Genomic DNA, 19,920 nt, shown 5'->3' on the forward strand with positions numbered 1-19,920 from the left:
ATGCTATGTAGTTTCCCTGAATAGGTCATTAAAATCTTGACAAATTATAAAACACCCATTCCTCAAAACCACTTTGGCACTTCTCTTAAATTAGTTTCAAATCATTAATTCTTCTGGCTTTTACTAAACTGATTCTCTTAACCATTTAAAAATACTGTATCTAAAACCAGAATGACAAACTATAATAAGACATGACAACTAAATGCAATGCAGGACCCTTGATTAGAACCTAGATTGGGGAGAAAAAAGGAATATAGGATATTACTGGGACAGCAGGGGAAATTTTAATATAGACTATATATTAAATAATAGTATTTTATCAATGCTGTTTCCTGATTGTGATTTTACTGTGATATGCAGGGGGGGAAAAGCCTTTGTTCTAAGTAGACACACACTAAATGTTAAAGTAAAAGTGAAGGTTATAAAGACAAAACAACAGTCTTGTATTCACTGTTACTATTCTTGCAATTTTTCTTAAGTTTGAAATTTTGAAATATTTCAAAATAAAAAGTTGATGGAAAAGTTTACAATAAGACTGTTCTTTTTTAAGATCTTTTTTTTTCTTATTTATTTGAGAGAGAGAGCGTACAAGCAGGGGAGAGGGGCAGAGGGAGAGAAGCAGGCTCCCCACTGAGCAGGGAGCCGGATGCAGGGCTCAATCCCAGGACCCCAGGATCATGATCTGAGCTGAAGGCAGATGCCCAACTGAATGGGCCCCTAAACAAACTATTCTTCTAACAGCTCTCCCTAAAGATTAACTAGCTAATCAGAAGCCATGTCATAATCAGGTCATCTGAAGAACATAAAATCATCAAGGAAAGTTAGAGATGATTCCTAAATATAATGGCATTAGACTGATTGAGACGTCATGATCCTAAACCAGGATAGTCTCTTTTCAGTAAATATAAGTGCATGATTATTTATGTTGTAATAAGTCCTATATATTACAGATCAGCCTTAAAAAGGGCTCCATCCTGACCCCAATGCTTTGCTTATTTTCATTACTGCTTTCCTATCAACTTCTGGTATTTTAGGTAAATTCTAGTAGAAATTAATCTCTACAATTAGTAATATTACACAGCTCTTAACAAAATTCTCATCTATATCTTTAGCAAACCAGATAAAAATTTATCTTCCAAAAAACTGGAGAAACCTGTTTTCCCCAAATGGATCAGGTTTAATTCTGAAAATTCCTGTTACTAAATTTTTCTGAAGTTACCTGCTAATTGTGATCCGCTTAAATGGAACCAGATCTAATTTTTCTTTCAAGAGCACAAGATCTCAAATGACATAGTAGCCGCAGAGCTTTATGCTGCTTGACTAATTCCCTCCACCCCCAGATAACCACAAGAGGGTACTGTACTATGAAATTTGCAAGCTGAAAAAGCACACGGGTTAAAAGTCAACCTTCTAACCATAAAAATCTATAGGAAAGAGGAAGGGAGGGCAATATATCAAATCATTTCAGAAAATTAGACTAAACAAAGTATCAATATTTTATCTGCTGAACCTTAAAAAGTCAGAAAAGGCTGAATCAAGTACTATGACCATGCCAGAGATAAATACTACACAAAGGCAGTATATGAAAATTATTTTAAAAGGCCATGGTCCTACTATTTTAATCTAAAATCTTGTACAAATCCTTAACTCAATATTACTGTCACTAACAGGAATGCTTCTTAGTTATGTTTAGATAAAACAGTAATGCCTTGCAACTCTGCTTAGCTTTACTGACATTGTTTTGTCACTTATACCACTGGAGCTGCCAGAGTCCTCAATGGAATCCTCTGCACAGCCAAATAATACTTCTGAACCATCTGTGCTTTTAGGAGTGAAAAAATATGTCCCAACTCAAAAGTCTAACCATAAATGGCAAAAATTCTGAAGAGAAGAAATTCTTCAGTTTCCTTGTGACCCAACACAAGATGTTTTTAAATGGGTTTAAATTAAAAAAAAAAAAAGTACCAAGCATTTAAACTTTCTCCTGTATTTTTAGTATGACTAAACACTTTAAAACAACAACTACAAAAGTAATTAGAAAGTACTTAAGTCTGTGAAATGACTCATTTTCCCTTGCTTTTGGAGAGGGGGGTGTTGGGAGGAGTTCCAGTGAGAGAGATGCCCTTATCCCAGATATAATCTATTCTCCCAATCACTAATTTCACCCTTTCACCAGTCATGAGACCTCCCCTCTGTTAGAGGCAAAGAGGAGGCCTGTGTGAGAGCATCTGCATACCTCTATCCCCAGAATTGAGATAAGCCTATCCATCCAGGTAAGGAGGTTGTACAACAGCTTGGGCTAAAGGAAAGAACCACTGGTTCCCCACTGTTACTCAGGAGGGATTTGGAGGGGAGGAAAGAATACTGGGTTAAAACAATGATTACGGGAGCTACTAGCATTTAGTGCCCAGAGATGCCAAACATCCTGCAATTCATAGGACAATCCTATATAAGAACTGTAAAAAACAAACAAACAAAAACAAAAAACAAAACAAAGAAAACTGTCCCAAACTGCCAATAGGATTCTTCCCCCTACCAAGAAACACGGGGAAGAGGAGTTGGTAGCTTTACATAAGTTGTTTCCCACTATAATAACTAATCCTTCACACAGAACACATTGTCTGCTAAATTGTTTTTATAACCAAAAATGCTTTTTAAAAATCCTTTAAAAGTTCCATGTAAATAAAATGTGACTGACTGAAAGCTTTTCCACTAAGATCAGGAACAAAACAAGGACACCCACTTTCACTACCTCCATTCAACATAGTCACTGGAAGTTCTAAATGAAGCAATCAAGCAAGAAAAATAAAGGGCATCAAAACTAGAAATGAAGAAGTAAAATTATCTCTGTTCACAGACAACATCATCATATATTTAGAAGCCCTAAAGATTCCACACAAAAATGTTACAACTAATAAATTCAGCAAAGTTTCAGGATATAAAGTCAACACACAGATTAGTTGTATTTTTATAATTAACATGAACAACCCAAAAAGGAAATTAAGAAAACAATCCCACTTATAAAAGCATCAAAAATAATAAAATACTTAGGAATAAAGTTAACCAAACAGGTTAAAGATTTGTAAACTGAAAACTACAAACACTGCTGGAAAGACACAAATAGGGGCAACTGCATGACTCAGGGTCCTGGGATCTGCTTGTCCCTCTCCCTCTGCACCCCCTATTCTCCCTCCCCGCTCCTGCGCATGCATGCACTCTCTCTCTCACATAGATAAATAAAATCTTTTTTTAAAAAAGATACAAATAAACCAAAAGACATCCCACATTCATGGACTGGAAGAAAATATTGTTAAAATGTAAATACTACCCAAAGTGAGCTATACAGATTTAATGCAATCCCTATGAAATCCCAAGAGCATTTTTTTTTAAAGATTTTATTTATTTATTTGACAGAGAGACAAGGAGAGGGAGTGGGAGGGAGAAGCAGGCTTCCCACTGAGCAGAGAGCCTGATGCGGGGCTCAATGGGGCTCAATCCCAGGACCCAGGGATCATGACCATGACCTGAGCCGAAGGCAGACACTTAACGACTGAGCCACCCAGGCACCTCCAACAGCATTTTTTTTTTTACCAAAATAGAAAACTCCCCATCCTAAAATTCATATGGAATTTCAAGGGATCCAGAATAGCCAAAACAATCTTGAAAAAAAAAAAAAGTTGGAGGTTTTACACTTCCCAATTTCAAAACATATTACAAAGTACAGGGAAAATAACCATATAAGCAAAATGGTGAATAGGAAGCCTCCGACTCACCTCTCCCCAGAGACACTTACTTAATAAAAACACACAGACTCAACTATTTCTGGGAGATACCCAGAAACCAGTTAAGAGGTTCCTGTACCCCAGGCCAGTGCACAGCCAGAAAGGAACTGCATGGAAGACGGTAGGAAAATGTATCGCATTTACTTGCCATAATCTCTTCCCCAGCCACCCATAGCACAGTACATTCAAGAGAGAACTCCCAATTCCCAATTTATTTGTTGGGGAGAAAAAGAGAAGAATGGAATGTACATCATAACATTCTGACTTTTGCGGGGGGGTGGGCTGCCCAAAGGACTGGTTTCTCTCTTGCATGAACCTAAGCAGTGACAAAAAAAACGGGAGCCAGGTTGGGGACCTTTGATAGATAAAGGAGATCACTTGGCTTGGTTAAGGAGCGCAGAGTATGCAGTACCACAGACAGACATCAGGGTGAGCTCTAGTACCATGACTTGCCATAGCACCAAGGAAGCTGCAGTACTTCAGTCAGAATTACCATATGACTCAATTGCACCCCTAGATATATATCAAAAGAACTGAAAGCAGAATCTCAGAGAAATGTATACACACTCATTTTCACTGCAGCATTATTCACAGTAGCTAAAAGGTAGAATAACTCAAATGTCCAACAACAGATGAATGGCTAATGAAACTGGCATATTTATACAGTGAAATATTATGCAGTCTAAAAAAGAAGGAAATCCTGTTACATGTTACAACATGGATGAACCTCAAGGACATTATGATAAATGAAATAGATCAGTCACATAAGACAAATACCATATGATTCTACATATGAAGTATCTAAAGTACTCAAAATAATAGAAACAGAAATTGGAAAGGTGGTTGCCAAGGACTTGGGGGCAAGGGGAATTAGTGTTTTGTGGTTATAGAGTTTTAGTTTTGCAAGATGAAAAAGTTCTAGTGATCTGCTGTACAACAATGTGAATACACCTTAGTACTACTAAACTGTATGTTTAAAACGGTTAAGATGAAGAATGCCTGGGTGGCTCAGTCAGTTAAGCATCTGCCTTTGGCTCAGGTCATGATCCTGGGGTCCTTGGATTGAGCCTTCTGTGTCTGGTTCCCTGCTCAGCGGGGAGTCTGCTTCCCCCTCTCCCTCTGCAACCCCCCCCACCCTGCTCTCTCTGTTGAAGAAATAAAATCTTTAAAAAAATGGTTAAGATGATAAATTTAATGTTTTTTACCACAACAAAAAAAGAATTAGTTGCTTAAAAACACATTTATTATAAAGCTACAGTAATCAAAATAGGATGGTAATGGCATAAAGACTAGACATGTACATCAGTGATAACAGAACTAAAGACCTCAGAAATAAACCTTAACATATATGGTAAAATGGTTTTTCCCAAGGGTGTCAAGACTGTTCAATGTGGAATGGATGTCTTTTCTACTAACAGTTGTTGGGAAAACTGGGTATCTATAGTCAAAAGACTGAAGCTGGGCTCTAACTGAATGCCATATACAAAAATTAAATCAAAATGGTTCAAAGACCTAAATTTAAGACCTAAAACTATAAACATTCTTAAAAGAGAACATATGAGAATAGCTTTAGGCCATAGCATCTGACAATGATTTCTTGGAGATGACACCAAAAACAGGCAATAAAAGTAAAACAAACAAAAAAAAAGTGGACTGTATAAAAAAATTTAAATTTCTGCATATGAAAAGATATTATCAATAAAGTAAAAAGGCAACCAACACACAGAATGGGAGGAAATATCTGTCAGTGATGTGACAAGGGATTAATATCCAGATACATACAGAATTCCTAAAAACTCAATAAAAAAAAAACTGACTCAAAAACTGGCAAAGAACTTGAAGAGACATTTTTCCAAAGAAGAAATACAAATGGCCAGTAGGCACTCAGATCTGAACAGCACAACTAAAGGACCTTGAAACTTAGTCAAATTTGCTTTCAATATTAAATATTAGGGTCAAGTTTGCCTCCAGCAATCAACACTGAAGGGAAAATACCTTGGGGAGAGAACTGTATTATAAAATAAAGATTTTAAGACCTGAGAGGACTGGGGCTTGTTTATAAGAAGCAGTTTGCTCTCCCAATATACCATCAAATGTGTACTACATGTTTCTTAAAGGTATTTTTTTTAAGATTTTATTTATTTGAGAGACAGAGTGACAGAGATAGTGAGAGAAAGCATGAACAGGGAGAAGAGGAAGAAACAGGCTCCCCGCTGAGCAGGGAGCCTGATGTAGGGCTCAATCCTAGGACCCCAAGATCATGATCCAAGCCAAAGGCAGATGCTTAACTGACCGAGCCACCCAGGTGCCCATTAAAGGCATTTCTTTTATCATAAAGATGAGATTTTATTTTTCCTTATTTACAGAATATCTTATCATTCTTATAAATCTTTACTTAATTCTCTATATTATATAGAGGCAGTCCAATCCCAAAGCAGGCTCTCTTCTTCACACATACAGAGAAGGCATTCCCTTATATGAAAAAAATGAGTAATGACATGCACACAAAGATAAAAGGATAAAGTCACATATCGTGAAAAGGAACACACGTAATCATGACTCATTTGTACAGCTATGCCATTAAAGAACTAAAAGAATTGACATGAATTTAAGCTCAAAAACCAAAAGTTGTATTTTGTGTTTTACCTGGATATTGCTGCTTTTTCCATTATTTCCTGCTGAATGAGCCCAGACGGCTCAATGACATCCAATATAATTATACTCCACAACTTGTCTGATTTTGGCCTTTGCAACACAGCAGATTCATCTTCCACATGTCTCAACCAAAACTCCAGTGTTTCTTTAGGAAAGTGATTGGCTTCAGATATGAGGTCCAGAGTAATACGATGCTGGTCTTTCTCCACAGAACTGTAAGGTTTAACCTGCCCAAGTGTGCCAGCAATTATGGGCAGAATAGAGAAGCCTTCAGACACATCTAACACATAGAAAGGTTCAGGGATGCTCTCTTCAGAATTACTCTCTTCACTTCCGCAGCTCATCTCATTCTGACACTGAGTGTCCATGGCCTGACACAGTTTCTCTGGAGTCAACGAAGACAACACTTTTCTCATTGCCATTTTAAAGCCTTCATGATAGAGGCTGTTATTAAGCAAAGCAATTTCTGTGGATTCCAATATACATGTCTGCTCCACAGCATCTGGTTTACTGGTCTGAAGGTTAGCCAGGGCACTACAGAGTTCAGCCTCACTTCCTAAAGACAGCAAGTCTTTATCCTGGGTAAAATTTTTTCCAGCACCCACTTCACGTTCCGAACCAAAAACACTGATATTCTGGATTCTTAAGTAACAATCTTGACAAGACACTTCCATCATCACATGGTCCCCAGGTTTTATCCAATAGTCTCCATAAAATAGTAAGAAAGAAAAAAAATTGTAATTGATGAATATATTTGTAAGTCTGAGGATCATACAAACACCTCCACCCTCCCCCATTTTGAAATCACTACAGGAAAGATTGTATCTATTAATTTAATAGAAATAAGTGGATTAATTTATTCATTTCCTACAAAACACCACGAAAAATCCCTCCAGCTTTCTTGGCCAAAAACTTAAGTTTGAAGACAATTAACTCATGGCATAACAGAGATTCAAGAGCTCCATTATTGGACCCCAACTATTAGTACTATAGTGCTTTTAGTGCAATCAGTAGGTATCATCATCCCCATATTAGGGGGTGGGGGAAGAGCTGCAGGGGCTCTTAATCTTCTTCAGTAATGAAGCCAACAATAACAAAGATAAATCAAAGTCAGGGGTCAATACCAAACCCTCACCCTAGCTTAAAGGGACATTCTTTTCTCAAATTTCCAAAAGAACAAGGCAGCATTTAATAGAATCTTATCAGTAATATTTCTAACCGTAAGTATTTAGACATTTGCATGTTCAGGAATTTGACAATATATGGAAGGACTAAGTCCTACAATAAAGACCTATAAAGCTCTTATCCATGAACTTTCAAACTCTGTAAAACTTTAAAATATAAATGTAGGGGCATCTGGGCGCCTGGGTGGCTCAGTTGTTAAGCGTCTCTTTGGCTCAGGTCGTGATCCCAGGGTCCTGGGATTGAGCCCTGCATCGGGCTCCCTGCTCAGTAGGAAGCCTGCTTCTCCCTCTCCCACTCCCCCTGCTTGTGTTTCCTCTCTCGCTGTGTCTCTGTCAAATAAATAAATAAAATCTTTAAAAAAAAAATGTAAATGTAAAATCACAATTCCTTCTTATCAGCTTTAGAACCAGTTGAAAATACAGGTTATTCCTGTGATTACACATTTAAAATGTCCTTCCCCTAAGAAGGATTAAAAAAAAAAAAGGCCCATATGTGTAAGTAACTATAAGAAAGTTTGAATAAACAAAAATAACACAAAAGATGTTCAACATCACTCATCATCAGGGAAATGCAAATCAAAACCACAATGAGCTATCACCTCACACCTGTCAGAATGGCTAAAAAAAAACACAAGAAACAACAAGTGTTGGGACAATGTGGAGAAAAAGGAACCCCTGTGCACTGTTGGGAAAACTGTGGAAAATAGTATGGAAGTTCCTGAATAATTAAAAACACAATTACCATATGACCCAGTAATTCCACTACTGGGTATTTACCCAAAGAATATGAAAACACTGGGCGCCTGGGTGGCTCAGTTGGTTAAGCGACTGCCTTCGGCTCAGGTCACGATCCTGGAGTCCCGGGATCGAGTCCCGCATCGGGCTCCCTGCTCGGCGAGGAGCCTGCTTCTCCCTCTGACCCTCTCCCCTCTCATGCTCTCTCTCTATCTCATTCTCTCTCTCAAATAAATAAATAAAAATCTTTAATAAAAAAAAAAGAATATGAAAACACTAATTCAAAGGAATACATGTACCCCTACATTCACAGCAGCATTATTTACAATAGCCAAGGTATAGAAGCAGCCCAAGTGTCCAATCATAGATGAACGGATAAAAAAGATTTGGTATAGAAGGGAGAGGGAAGGGGGATGAGTTAAACAGGTGATGAGGATTAAGGAGTGCACTTGTTGTGATGAGCACCAGGTGATATACGGAAGTGTTGAATCACTATATTGTACACCTGAAACTAATATTACACTGTATGTTAACTGGAACTTAAAAAAAATTTTTAAAAAGATGTGGTATATAGATAGAATATTAGCCATAAGAAAGAATGAAATCTTGCCACTTGCAACAATATGGATGGATCTAGAGAGTATAATGCTAAGTGAAATAAGTCAATTAGAGACAAATACCATATTACATTCATATATGGAATTTAAGAAGCAAAATAAATGAAGAAAGAAAGAGACAAATAAAAAAACAGACTCTTAACTATAGAGAACAAACTGGTGGTTACCAAAGGGGAGGTGGTGGACAGATGGGTGAAATAGGGGAAGGGGATTAAGAGTATATTTATGATGAACACTGAGTAATATGCAGAATTAATGAATGACTACACTGATTATCTGAAACTAATATAATACCATATGGTAACTATACTGGAATTAAATTTTTTTAAATAAGATAAATAAACTCTATTAAAAAATGCCACTCACTGAGTGCCAGCTGCCATGTTGCTGATAGGCATTTTATATCCATTCTGGTTTTTTTTTAAGATTTTATTTATTTATTTGTCAGAAAGAGCGAGAGAGAGATCACAAGCAGGGGGGAGCGGCAGGCAGAGGGAGAAGCAGACTCCCCACTGAGCATGGAGCCTGACGCGGCACTCGATCCCAGGACTCTGGGATCAGGACGTGAGCCGAAGGCAGACGCTTAACTGACTGAGCCACCCAGGTGTCCCTTATCCATTATTTCTTAAAATCCCTAGAACAATCAATCCTGCAAGGTAGATAGCATCATCCTATTTTTGTGTATCACATAATAAAAGCTCTGAGACATAGTCAGCAAGGCCAGCCAGGGACTCAATAAGTGGCAGTGCCAGGACCTGAATCCAAGTCTACCTGACTGACTCCAAAAACACCATACTAGCCACATCACTATACTCATTCCAAGACTTAACAATCTTGCCAAATTAGATCCTTGACTAGGAAACTGCACAGAAACATATTACCTCCCCCCATTTAAAAAAGGTAGAATTTTTCTATGAAATATAACTTACGTGAATATATTGAAATCCATCAAATTACTGGTAAAAAATTTCTATACAAAAATATCTTTACCATAGAACTCCCCTAGGGAAGTCCATGAATTTATAAACCCTTTATAAACTTCAAAAAACTTCAAAATTTTGTTTTATATGTGTGTGTGCACCTTTATGACCTGGGACTCCACAGATTCTATAAGCAGCAAGAACTCCTACACTAGTACTTTTCCACTGTTCTATAAAAAATGGACTAGCATTTCTCTTATCTATAGATAACTAGAGTAATCAGAGCTGAAGAAATGATATTTTTTAAATATTTATTTATTTATTTGAGAGAGCTTGCATGTGAGAAAGGGGAGGGGCAGAGGGAGAGAATCCCAAGCAGACTCCCCACTGAGCACAAACCCCCTATAGAGGGCTCAATCTCAGGACCCAAGACCATGACCCCACCTGAAATCAAGAGTCAGACACTCAGCCAACTGAGCCACCCAGGTGCCCCAATGATAGATATTTTTGAGTAGTATGCAGCAATTATGTTTTACTTTCTTTTCTTAACTACATATATTAATTATTTAAAACTACTTTTTTAAAAAGCAAGTTCTGGGGCGCCTGGGTGTCTCAGCCCATTAAGCGTCTGCCTTCCGCTCAGGTCATGATCCCAATGTCCTGGGATCGAGCCCTGCATGGGCTCCCTGCTCAGCGGGGAGCCTGCTTCTCCCTCTGCCCCTGCCCCTGCTCATGCTCAAGCGCGCTCTCTCTCTCTCAAATAAAATCTTTTTCAAAACATAAAGAGTTCTGAAAAATTTAACCAATCTCCCTTGACTGGAAACTTCATACTCAACGTAAATTTTTTTTACACAACTTCAAATGCTTAGAGGATTAAAGCAACAAGATTAAAAAACAAACAAACAAACAATTAGATAAGATATACCTGCAAGGTCATGTACAGGGTAGATAGCCTGTTCCCAACATGTTTCCACACTAGGACTTGTGGATAAACTGTGTTCATCATCGAGCTGGAGTACAAACCAAACCACAACAGCATCTAGTATGCCTTCTTTGATAACAGGAATACCAATTTTACCAGGTTTTTTAGTTGCAAGACTTTTTAATTCCTGACAAAAATGTAAAAGGAATGAAAACATTTTATATACTTAATATATACATGCCCCGATATTACATCACTTTCCATTTCTCTAAATTCTCAGATCTGCCCAGCATCCAAAGGAAAATCAGTATCTTGACACACCTATAGCCATTTAAGGCATACTGGATGAGAAGCTCCCATCTATCATAGTGGAATACCGTGCAACTATTAAAAACAATGAGGCAAATACATAATACTGATGTAGAAAGAAGCCTATGACATATTGTTGAATGAAGGCAGCGAGTGGCAAACAAACAGGGATTTTGTTTTTTAAAAAGCGTGTGTGTGTGTGTGTGTGTGTGTGTGTGTGTATAGAAGAACAGAAAAGCAAGTCTGAAAAGATGTACTTCAAATTGGTGATTTGGGGAAAGTAGGACCTAGATTTTAAAAAGGAAGACATACACTTTTTCTTTTCTGTTCTTCATTACTTGAAAGTGTTAAACAAGCAAATATTACTTCCAAATTAAAGGCTTCCTAAAGTGGGTTTTTTTTTTAAACTGTGGCAAAAAAAAATTAATGTAAGAAGAGCTCAAAATAAGAAAAGGACAGCTTTGGGGTATTTGACATCGATAACTGTGTTGTTCCCTACTCTACCATTATATCAGAAATGGAATGCTCTTGAAGCTCAGCCTCAGTAAGTAATGTCAAAGCGTTAATGCAGCTCCAAACCACCTCAAGAAGAACCTAGTAGCAATTAATAGGGGATTAAATTTTATTAAATTTATTAAATTGTAAAGATCATAGGCTAAAATGATCATTACAGAGTCTTCTGTCCCCAGGCTTGTCTCATCTAACCTTAAAGATCTTCAGAGAAGGACTCTATGTAACCTTTCTCAATTTCCTTGGGCACTTTCTTTATGCAGCACATCCGCCCACCACCCACCAATACACACACAGATAGATACATAGGGTGACCAACTTCTCCTGGTTTGCCCAAGACTGTCCTAGTCTAAAACTGAAAGTCCCATGTCTTGGGAGCCTCTCATTTCTGGGAAAACTGATTTGGGTGATCACCCTAATACAGATACAATCTAGAGATTTGGATTACTGTTCGTTTTCAAGGAATACTGTTAACTTGAAATGGCAGCAGGAAATTGAGAAAGTCAGAAAGCTCTAGGTTGTAACTCTTGCATTCGCACCTGCATAATTTGGGGAAAATAAATGTAAGCAATAGTTCCCTCATCTGTATAGCACAAGGATAATTATAACTCTAATTATAATTGCAACACTGTTGTAAAAGAAATCTAAGAACACATGTGAAAGCACCTGGCACATTATACATTTCCAACAAACCTTAGGGATTTTTTTTTCCTATGTATTTAAAGTAAGTACATAATTTTAAGAGAAAATACTGGTTACCATTTAATCATTTTCCTTATAAGTAGTAAGTAGAATCCCATGCAAATTCATAAAATAAGACTGTCCTATGTATTACTTTAACAATGTTTGAAATTTAATGCTCAGAAATTATAACTGATTTTTTTTTTTTTTACCTGAAGATTGTTGAAATCTACTGTCATAATTTCAAAGCACTCTGTCAAGGCCAAATATCCTCCAGGAACTCGATTCATTTTCTCAGTTGTATATGGTTCAACTGTCTCTTCAGCATCTATAGAAGAACAAGCTGGACTCTGAAATTTCACATTTGTTGGTAAACAGATCCCAGCAACATTCTTAGTACCCACCCTGGTAGGAGGGAAAATGAGAAAGGGAAGGGAGAAAGATGGTTTCTGTGTGGGTTTTTTTTTTTTTAGAATCAAGTAACACCATCTAATATTGAGTCCAGAAAAAATAAACATAAAAATGAAATAAAACTTCACTGACAGAGATTTAAACACAATTACATACACAATCACTAACTATAAAAGAAAACAAATGACAAATAGGTCTATTTAAAATTAAAAACTCTTTTCATCAAAAGATACTCAGCTTTAAGAAAGTACAAAGGCACACTGAGTAGAAGCAATTTATAATACATCTATTCAAAAAAGGGCTCATTCCAAAATATATTTTTAAATTTCTACAAATAAAAAAAGGGCAAAAGACACTTCCCTGTGTAATTAACATTTTTCCTTTTGTAATAAATAATTTGTGGGAAGTTACTTTTAAACTTATAAATATCCTGACCGTCATTAAATTTCCCCCCCTTTGATTTGATCCATTCATAATTTTTGCTCCTATCTTTACATGGGGATTGCAAACAATAATTCTGCAACATTTGTTATTAGTCAACATTCTACTGCTGGAAAGAACTGTCCTTTTGTCTCCATTTATGAATTTATTAATCTATTTATTATAAGTAGGAACTCATGGATTCTTATTTTACTCAGTGGGTTTTAATTGATAAATGCCCTTATGTATGTATGTATGTATTTGGTGCTTAATTTGTCTCAGATTTGGCCAGTGGGAGACCCTTCCGCATGCTTCTCTGTCCTTTTAATGGCCTATAATATTTTTTGAGTATTTCCTCAATTTCTGACGCAAAATGTTTCAGAGTCATCTTGAATCTGTCCTACCCTAGTCCTGGAAGCAGCCATTTCTCCAAGGAGCTATATATAGTTCCTTTTGGCAAGAAATGGAATTTAGAAACCAAAACCTAAGTGCCAGGTATGCTCATTGCTCCTAGGATAATACCTTGTCTTTTTCACTTAATAGTATATTATGAACTTCTTTCCATGTCAGTACATGTACCTGAAATAATTCTTTTTGACACAGAGTACTGCACTGCGTAAATGTTTTATCAAAAATTATTGAAATATTTTCTTACTAATAAGCCTTCAGATAGGTTTTTTTTTTCCCCAATTACAGCATTACAATAAACATCCCAGTACACGTATTGCTGCACACACCGGAAGTAGAAATACTAGGTCAAGGACTATACAGATCTTTAGTTTTGTTAGATAATGCTAAATTGAGCTACTAAAATGTTGTACTAATAGTATGTAAGTTTTCCCCACACCTGTGAGAAAATAGGATATTATCATTTTTAATGCTTACTAATATAAATATACAAAAAAAGTTATATTGACAACTTCCATTTCTCTGATTAATAGACAATTTTAAGTACATTAATGCTTTGTTGCAAAACTTGCAAATTTTAATCTCAGTCTGTCAACTGTCTTTTAACTTTATTTATACTATCTTTCACCAGATATATTAAAATCTTTTTAATGTGGTCAAATTTGTCAATCTTTTATAGCTTCTAGACTCTCTCCTGTGTTTTCCTTTGGAAAGCCTTCATCTCTCAATGGATTTTCTACACTTAGATATTTAATTCATCTTGAATTAAAGTAAGAATCTAATGTTTTTCCCCAAATGAAAAATATCATCTCTATCTCCATTCATCCTTTCTCTGCTGATCTGAAATACCACATCTGTATCAGTACTAAATCCCTATAAATTCCAAGGTCTGTATCTGTATTTATTGTGTTCCACTGATCTGTTTTTCTATTTCTGCATCAGTGTTTTCTATTTCTAGAGGTTTATATCTAACAAGGCAAATGTCTCATTTTTCCTGGCTATTCTTAAAATATTTGCTTGTTCAGATAAGCATAAGATTCAACTTATTAGGTTCCAAACTAATTTGGTTCCAAACATTGTTTCTATCAGGGCACCTGGGTGGCTCAGTTGGTTAAGCGTCTGCCTTCAGCTCAGGTCCTAATCCTGGGGTCCTGGGATCAAGCCCCGAGTCGGGCTCCCAGCTCCATGGGGAGTCTGCTTCTCCCTCTCCCACTGCTCCTGCTCTCTCTCTCAAATAAATGAATAAAATCTTAAAAAAAAAAAAAAAGTTTCTACCAGGGGAGCCTGGGCGGCTCAGTTGGCTGAACATCCAACTCTTGGTTTCAACTCAGGTCATGATCTCAGGGCTGTGGGATCCAGCCCCACATTGGGCTCTGCCCTCAGTGTGGCGTCTGCTTGGGATTCTCTTTCCCTCTCCCTCTGCCCCTCCCCTGGCTCATGCTTGCTCTCGTGCTCTCTCTCTCAGATGAATAAATAAATAAAATCTTAAAAAAAAATTGTTTCTACTAGATAAAATAGTAGCACTAATCTTTATATTTTCAACACCTTTCCTCATGGTCCTCAACCCACACTGCTGAGCTTCATGAAAAATAAATACCAGGCCTCACTCACCCAGACCTACTCAAACAAAATGTATGGCATTTTTATTTTTACAAAAGCTGCTCTGGTGCTTCTGTTGTATAGTCAGGCCCTTATTTGCTATATAAGTGAATCAATGATGAGGGGATCCTTTTTCAAAATGGTTGATACCAGTCAATTTCTATTTTGCTCAGGCAAACAAATTTAGTGACTTACCTATAAAATATAAAGAGAAACTACTAATGGCAAAGAATCTAGAATCATGTGATAGCAAGAAATCTCAGCTAGATACAACCTAGCTTTTCTGGTGGGCAATTCAGCAATGTGTCTCCATAAACTGAAAAATGTACATACCTTTTAACGCAATTCTTTTTTTAAAAAGACTTTAACTCAATTCTTTATTAAGAAATTTATCCCAAGAAAATAATAAAGACAAATCCACACAGACCTAAGTACGAAGATATTTATCCTTGTTCTTAAATGCCGAACAGCAGAAGCAACCTAAAAACTCTAAATTCTGAGAACTATAAGAAATCGGTTTTAAAAAATCATGAAGCATATCTATTAACATGAAGAGGCTCACAAAGAAAAAGCAAATATATTTACTGATACTTTTGAAACAAAATTAAGTTTATACAAACACACATTTACTTACACAGAGCTGACACTCAACCAACACACTAATTCAGCCAATCTATTAATTAAGGCCACTGTCTGTTTGGTTGGTGCCCTATGCCCTACCAATAACTAAATATTTTTACTTATCACCCTGTAACATGCATAGAAAAGTAAGGAAGAGTATACAACAAAGATAAACAGTAGCTACCTAATGGCGAGGAGTTTAGGATAATTTTTATTTTCTTTTACTCATCACTATGTCTTAAAATATTTATATGTTAACTTTACTACCATTAAGTTATTGAAGGGAGCCTCTTTAAACGATCACAAATGAAAAAAAATACTAAGTTGTATCAAAATCAATTTGCCACTAAAAAACTGAAAGCTGGTTTTAATTCTAGAGTTCCACTTTATTTTTTTTTTAAGATTTTATTTATTTATTTGAGAGAGAGAGAGAGCACACGCACAAGCAGAGGGAGAAGCAGGCTCCCTGCTGAGCAGGGAGCCCAATGCGGGGCTTGATCCCAGTACCCTGGGATCATGACCTGAGCCGAAGGCTGACATTTAACCCACTGAGACACCCAGTATCCCTAGAGTTGCACTTTAAAAGTAAGAAAAAGGCAAAAAGGGAATTAAGACTGGAATAAACATCACTGAATTTAAAGGTCACAAAACTACAAATTCTCATCCAAATAAATATTCACTAAATAAACTTTCAAGTACAGTTTAGTCTTTAAAATTAGTGTTTTCTAGTATTTGCTATTTAAATAATCACTTACCTATGATGTCTTCTTATCTCTGCACATTCTACTGCCATCCCAAATATCACAGCACTTGCTGGTATAACTTTCCCATACTTTTCACAATTACCATTTTCACCTCTGGTCTAAAATATAACAATAAACATTATATTCAATTACATGTATGTAAAAATATGTGTGCATGATTATGAGAAAGAAAATTAGTAAGAAAAAAACTTTAAAAGCAACAGGTAAGTATAAACAAGTTAAGGTATTTTTTTTCTTTAAAAAGTTGTTTTGGGGGGGTATCTGGGTGGCTCAGTGGGTTAAGCATCTGACTCTCTTGGTTTTAGCTCAGGTCATGATCTCAGGGTCATGAGATCTATCCCCATGTCGGACTCCACGAGATTCTCTCCTTCTCCCTCTGCCCCTCCCCCTACTCGCACATGCTCTCCCTGTCTCTCAAATGAATAAATGGATAAATAAAATCTTTACAAAGTTTCTTTTGGGACACCTGGGTGGCTCAGTCAGTTAAGTGTCCGACTCTTGGTTTCAGCTCAGGTCATGATCTCAGGGTCATGAAACAGAGCCCCACACCGGGCTCCACAATGAGCTCAGAGTCTGTGAAATTCTCTCTCCTTCTTCCCCTGTCACTCCCCCCATTTGCTCCACCTCCTCTCTAAAATAAAATAAATAAAACCTTGTAAAAAAATTAAAAAGTTTCTTTTGGGGGGTGCCTGGCTGGCTCAGTCGGTAAAGCATACAACTCTTGATCTCAGGATTGTGAGTTCAAGCCCCACATTAGGGTTAGAGATTGCTTAAAAATGAAATCTTAAAAAAAAATGCAATTGAAAAGCTTCTTTTAACTAGACTTATTGTGGTGACCATTTCACAATATATACAAATTTTGAATCACTACATTCTACACCTGAAACTAATATAATATTATATGTCAATTGTACCCCAATAAAAAAAGCTTGAATATTACTCAGCCATAAAAGAGAAAGAAATTTTGCCGTTAGCAACAACACAGATGGATTGTTGAGTATAATGAGTATAATGCTAAGTGAAATAAGTCCAAGAAAGGGGCGCCTGGGTGGCTCAGTCATTAAGCGTCTGCCTTCGGCCCAGGTCATGATCCCAGGATTCTGGGATGGAGCCCCGCATCGGGCTCCCTGCTCAGGCCAGAAGCCTGCTTCTCCCTCTCCCACTCCCCCTGCTTGTGTTCCTGCTCTATTTCTCGCTCTGTCAAATAAATAAATAAAATCTTAAAAAAAAATAAGTCCAAGAAAGATAAATACCATATGATTTCACTCATATATGGAATTTAAGAAACAAATGAACAGCAACAAAAAAGAGATAAACAAAAAAAACACTTAAATACAGAGACAAACTGGTGATTGCCAGAGGGGAGGGGGGTGGGGGGATGGGTGAAACAGGCGATGGGGATTAAGAGTGCACTTATCATAATGAACACTGAGTAATGTACAGAATTGCTGAATCAGTATGTTGTACACCTGAAACTAATATAACACTGTATGTTCATTATATTTAAAATAAAAACATAGTAATTAAAAAAATAAACAATGAATGTGATGCCAAGTTAATACTAATTTTATTTTTTTTAAAGTTTATTTCACTTTCATTGCTGTGTGTGTGTGTGTGTGTGTGTGTGTATACATATTTTTTTCAACAGTACAAATAGGAAGAGGAGGGCAACCATAAATCTGTATACAACAAAAAAACTGTTGGGTACGACTCTAACTGAGAAGCCAAAATCACTATTACCTACTTGAAAAACAAACTACTCTTCTTTTCAGCCTTTAATTAGGTACTTTTAATTCAAATCATTTCCTGTAAATAGTAAGTTCTTATGATATGTTAAAAGACTCATTCACATTACATATTATAAAAACCAGACCTACAATTCATGGGCCACATTAGAGGATTTCATTGGAAAACACAATTTGGCAATTTAAAGAGTTATTCCTGTCCAATTGGTACCTTAAAACCATACCAAGCCAGTTATCACTACACTCCCCTTTAATAGTTTGCCAAAAATCCAAGCAGTGAGGGCTACTGAGACTGAAAGTACTTCCCCCTTCCTCAACCCTACTCAAGAATTCCACAATATCTGTCCCACAATGTAACCTCAAATACTGAATTCCTTCCTGGAGTTTTCTTTGCCTATATACCCCATGGGGGTACACAAATACATTACATTACATGATTAAATGGCTTTTTGCACAGATTTCTTTCCAACTACACAGTATGTACCTTGAGAGAAGGATGTATTTCATACTGCTTTGCAAGTACAGGAGGGACTCAATAAATACCTGCTGAAATAATGAATTCTTAAACAAATTTAAGTGTTATCATGCTGCTTACCTTTGGCTGCAAAAGTAAATGCTCCCATGCATGAATTAAACTCTCCACAATTCCTTCTCCAAATAAACCTGCATCGACAGTTTCTGTTACAACTAGGGACACTCTATAGAACGATTTTTTAAAGATACATGTAAGTAAAATATCATGCTATTTAAGTAAAGATGTCAAAGCTGAGAGAACAAAGGAAAAGTATATTATTAACAGTCCACATATAACATTTTCTCATACATTTCACTTTTTTAATATCTACCCTCAAATCTTAAGGAACTTGACTCTACTGTTCCACAGGCTCCTCTGTTCTCCACTGGCACCCTCCAGCCAGTGCATGTGTCTAGGAGACACACAACCTTCACATGACTCTGGGGCCTCGTCAGGCTATTCTTTCACTGCCTAAATCCTTAAGAGTGCGTCATACCCACTACCTTTACCAGTCCCCTCCTTAACGCTGAGTAAATGGATTTCTATCCCTAGCGCTCTATAAAAATATTCTCTATCATAAATAACTCTACTTGTCAAGATGAATAATCATTCTCAGTTCTCATTTTCCTTAATCTACAAATAACATGTAATATACCTGAGAAGACCTCCCTCTCAAAATCCTCTCTCTCCCTTCATTACCCATGTTTACCTCTTACACATTCACTGTAGCTCTTGTTGCTTCTCTTGCTTTACCTACTACCTTTGAGTTTTCACAAAAGCTTAAGTCCACAGAGCTGTGATCTTCTGACCATTCTTGCTAGAAAATTTCACCCAAAGATATACCAAAATAATTTCTCCCTTCTCTGAACTTCTTTAGCACTTATTGCCAGTATCATTTATTTAGGTAATTAAAAGATAAAGAAAAGTTTCATGAATATTCCTTTTCTTCCTCTCTAGATTATAGGTGCCTTGAGGACAGAAAAAACTTTGGTATCCCCCATAATGCCTAAACCCAATACTATATAAATACACAAAATTTTCAATTTTTATGGTTGCATACATTTAGAATGTGGAAGTATCTCAATCATCTAGTCCAATATCTTAAAATCTCTAGATTTGCTCA

General features: G+C 36.7%; 1 protein-coding gene across 2 annotated transcripts in view; it reads right to left on the reverse strand.

The window, feature by feature from the left end:
- The window catches only part of PRMT9 (protein arginine methyltransferase 9), a 38,597-nt gene that overhangs the window by 10,017 nt on the left and 8,660 nt on the right, over nucleotides 1-19,920 (reverse strand). Inside the window, exons 5-9 of one of the 2 annotated variants that reach the window (XM_025874281.2) lie at nucleotides 18,879-18,981; nucleotides 16,530-16,636; nucleotides 12,528-12,720; nucleotides 10,819-11,002; nucleotides 6,429-7,143 (exon numbers count right to left, since the gene is read on the reverse strand). In XM_025874281.2, coding sequence (XP_025730066.1) covers nucleotides 6,429-7,143; nucleotides 10,819-11,002; nucleotides 12,528-12,720; nucleotides 16,530-16,636; nucleotides 18,879-18,981 — 1,302 coding nt within the window. Of the gene's footprint in view, nucleotides 1-6,428; nucleotides 7,144-10,818; nucleotides 11,003-12,527; nucleotides 12,721-16,529; nucleotides 16,637-18,878; nucleotides 18,982-19,920 lie in introns of those variants that run through there. The other variant, XM_025874282.2, reaches the window with a different exon arrangement.

The sequence above is a fragment of the Callorhinus ursinus genome, unplaced genomic scaffold (assembly GCF_003265705.2).
Source record: "Callorhinus ursinus isolate GAN/ISIS: 27379988/994484 unplaced genomic scaffold, GSC_fseal_2.0 scaffold4, whole genome shotgun sequence".
NCBI lineage: Eukaryota > Metazoa > Chordata > Mammalia > Carnivora > Otariidae > Callorhinus > Callorhinus ursinus.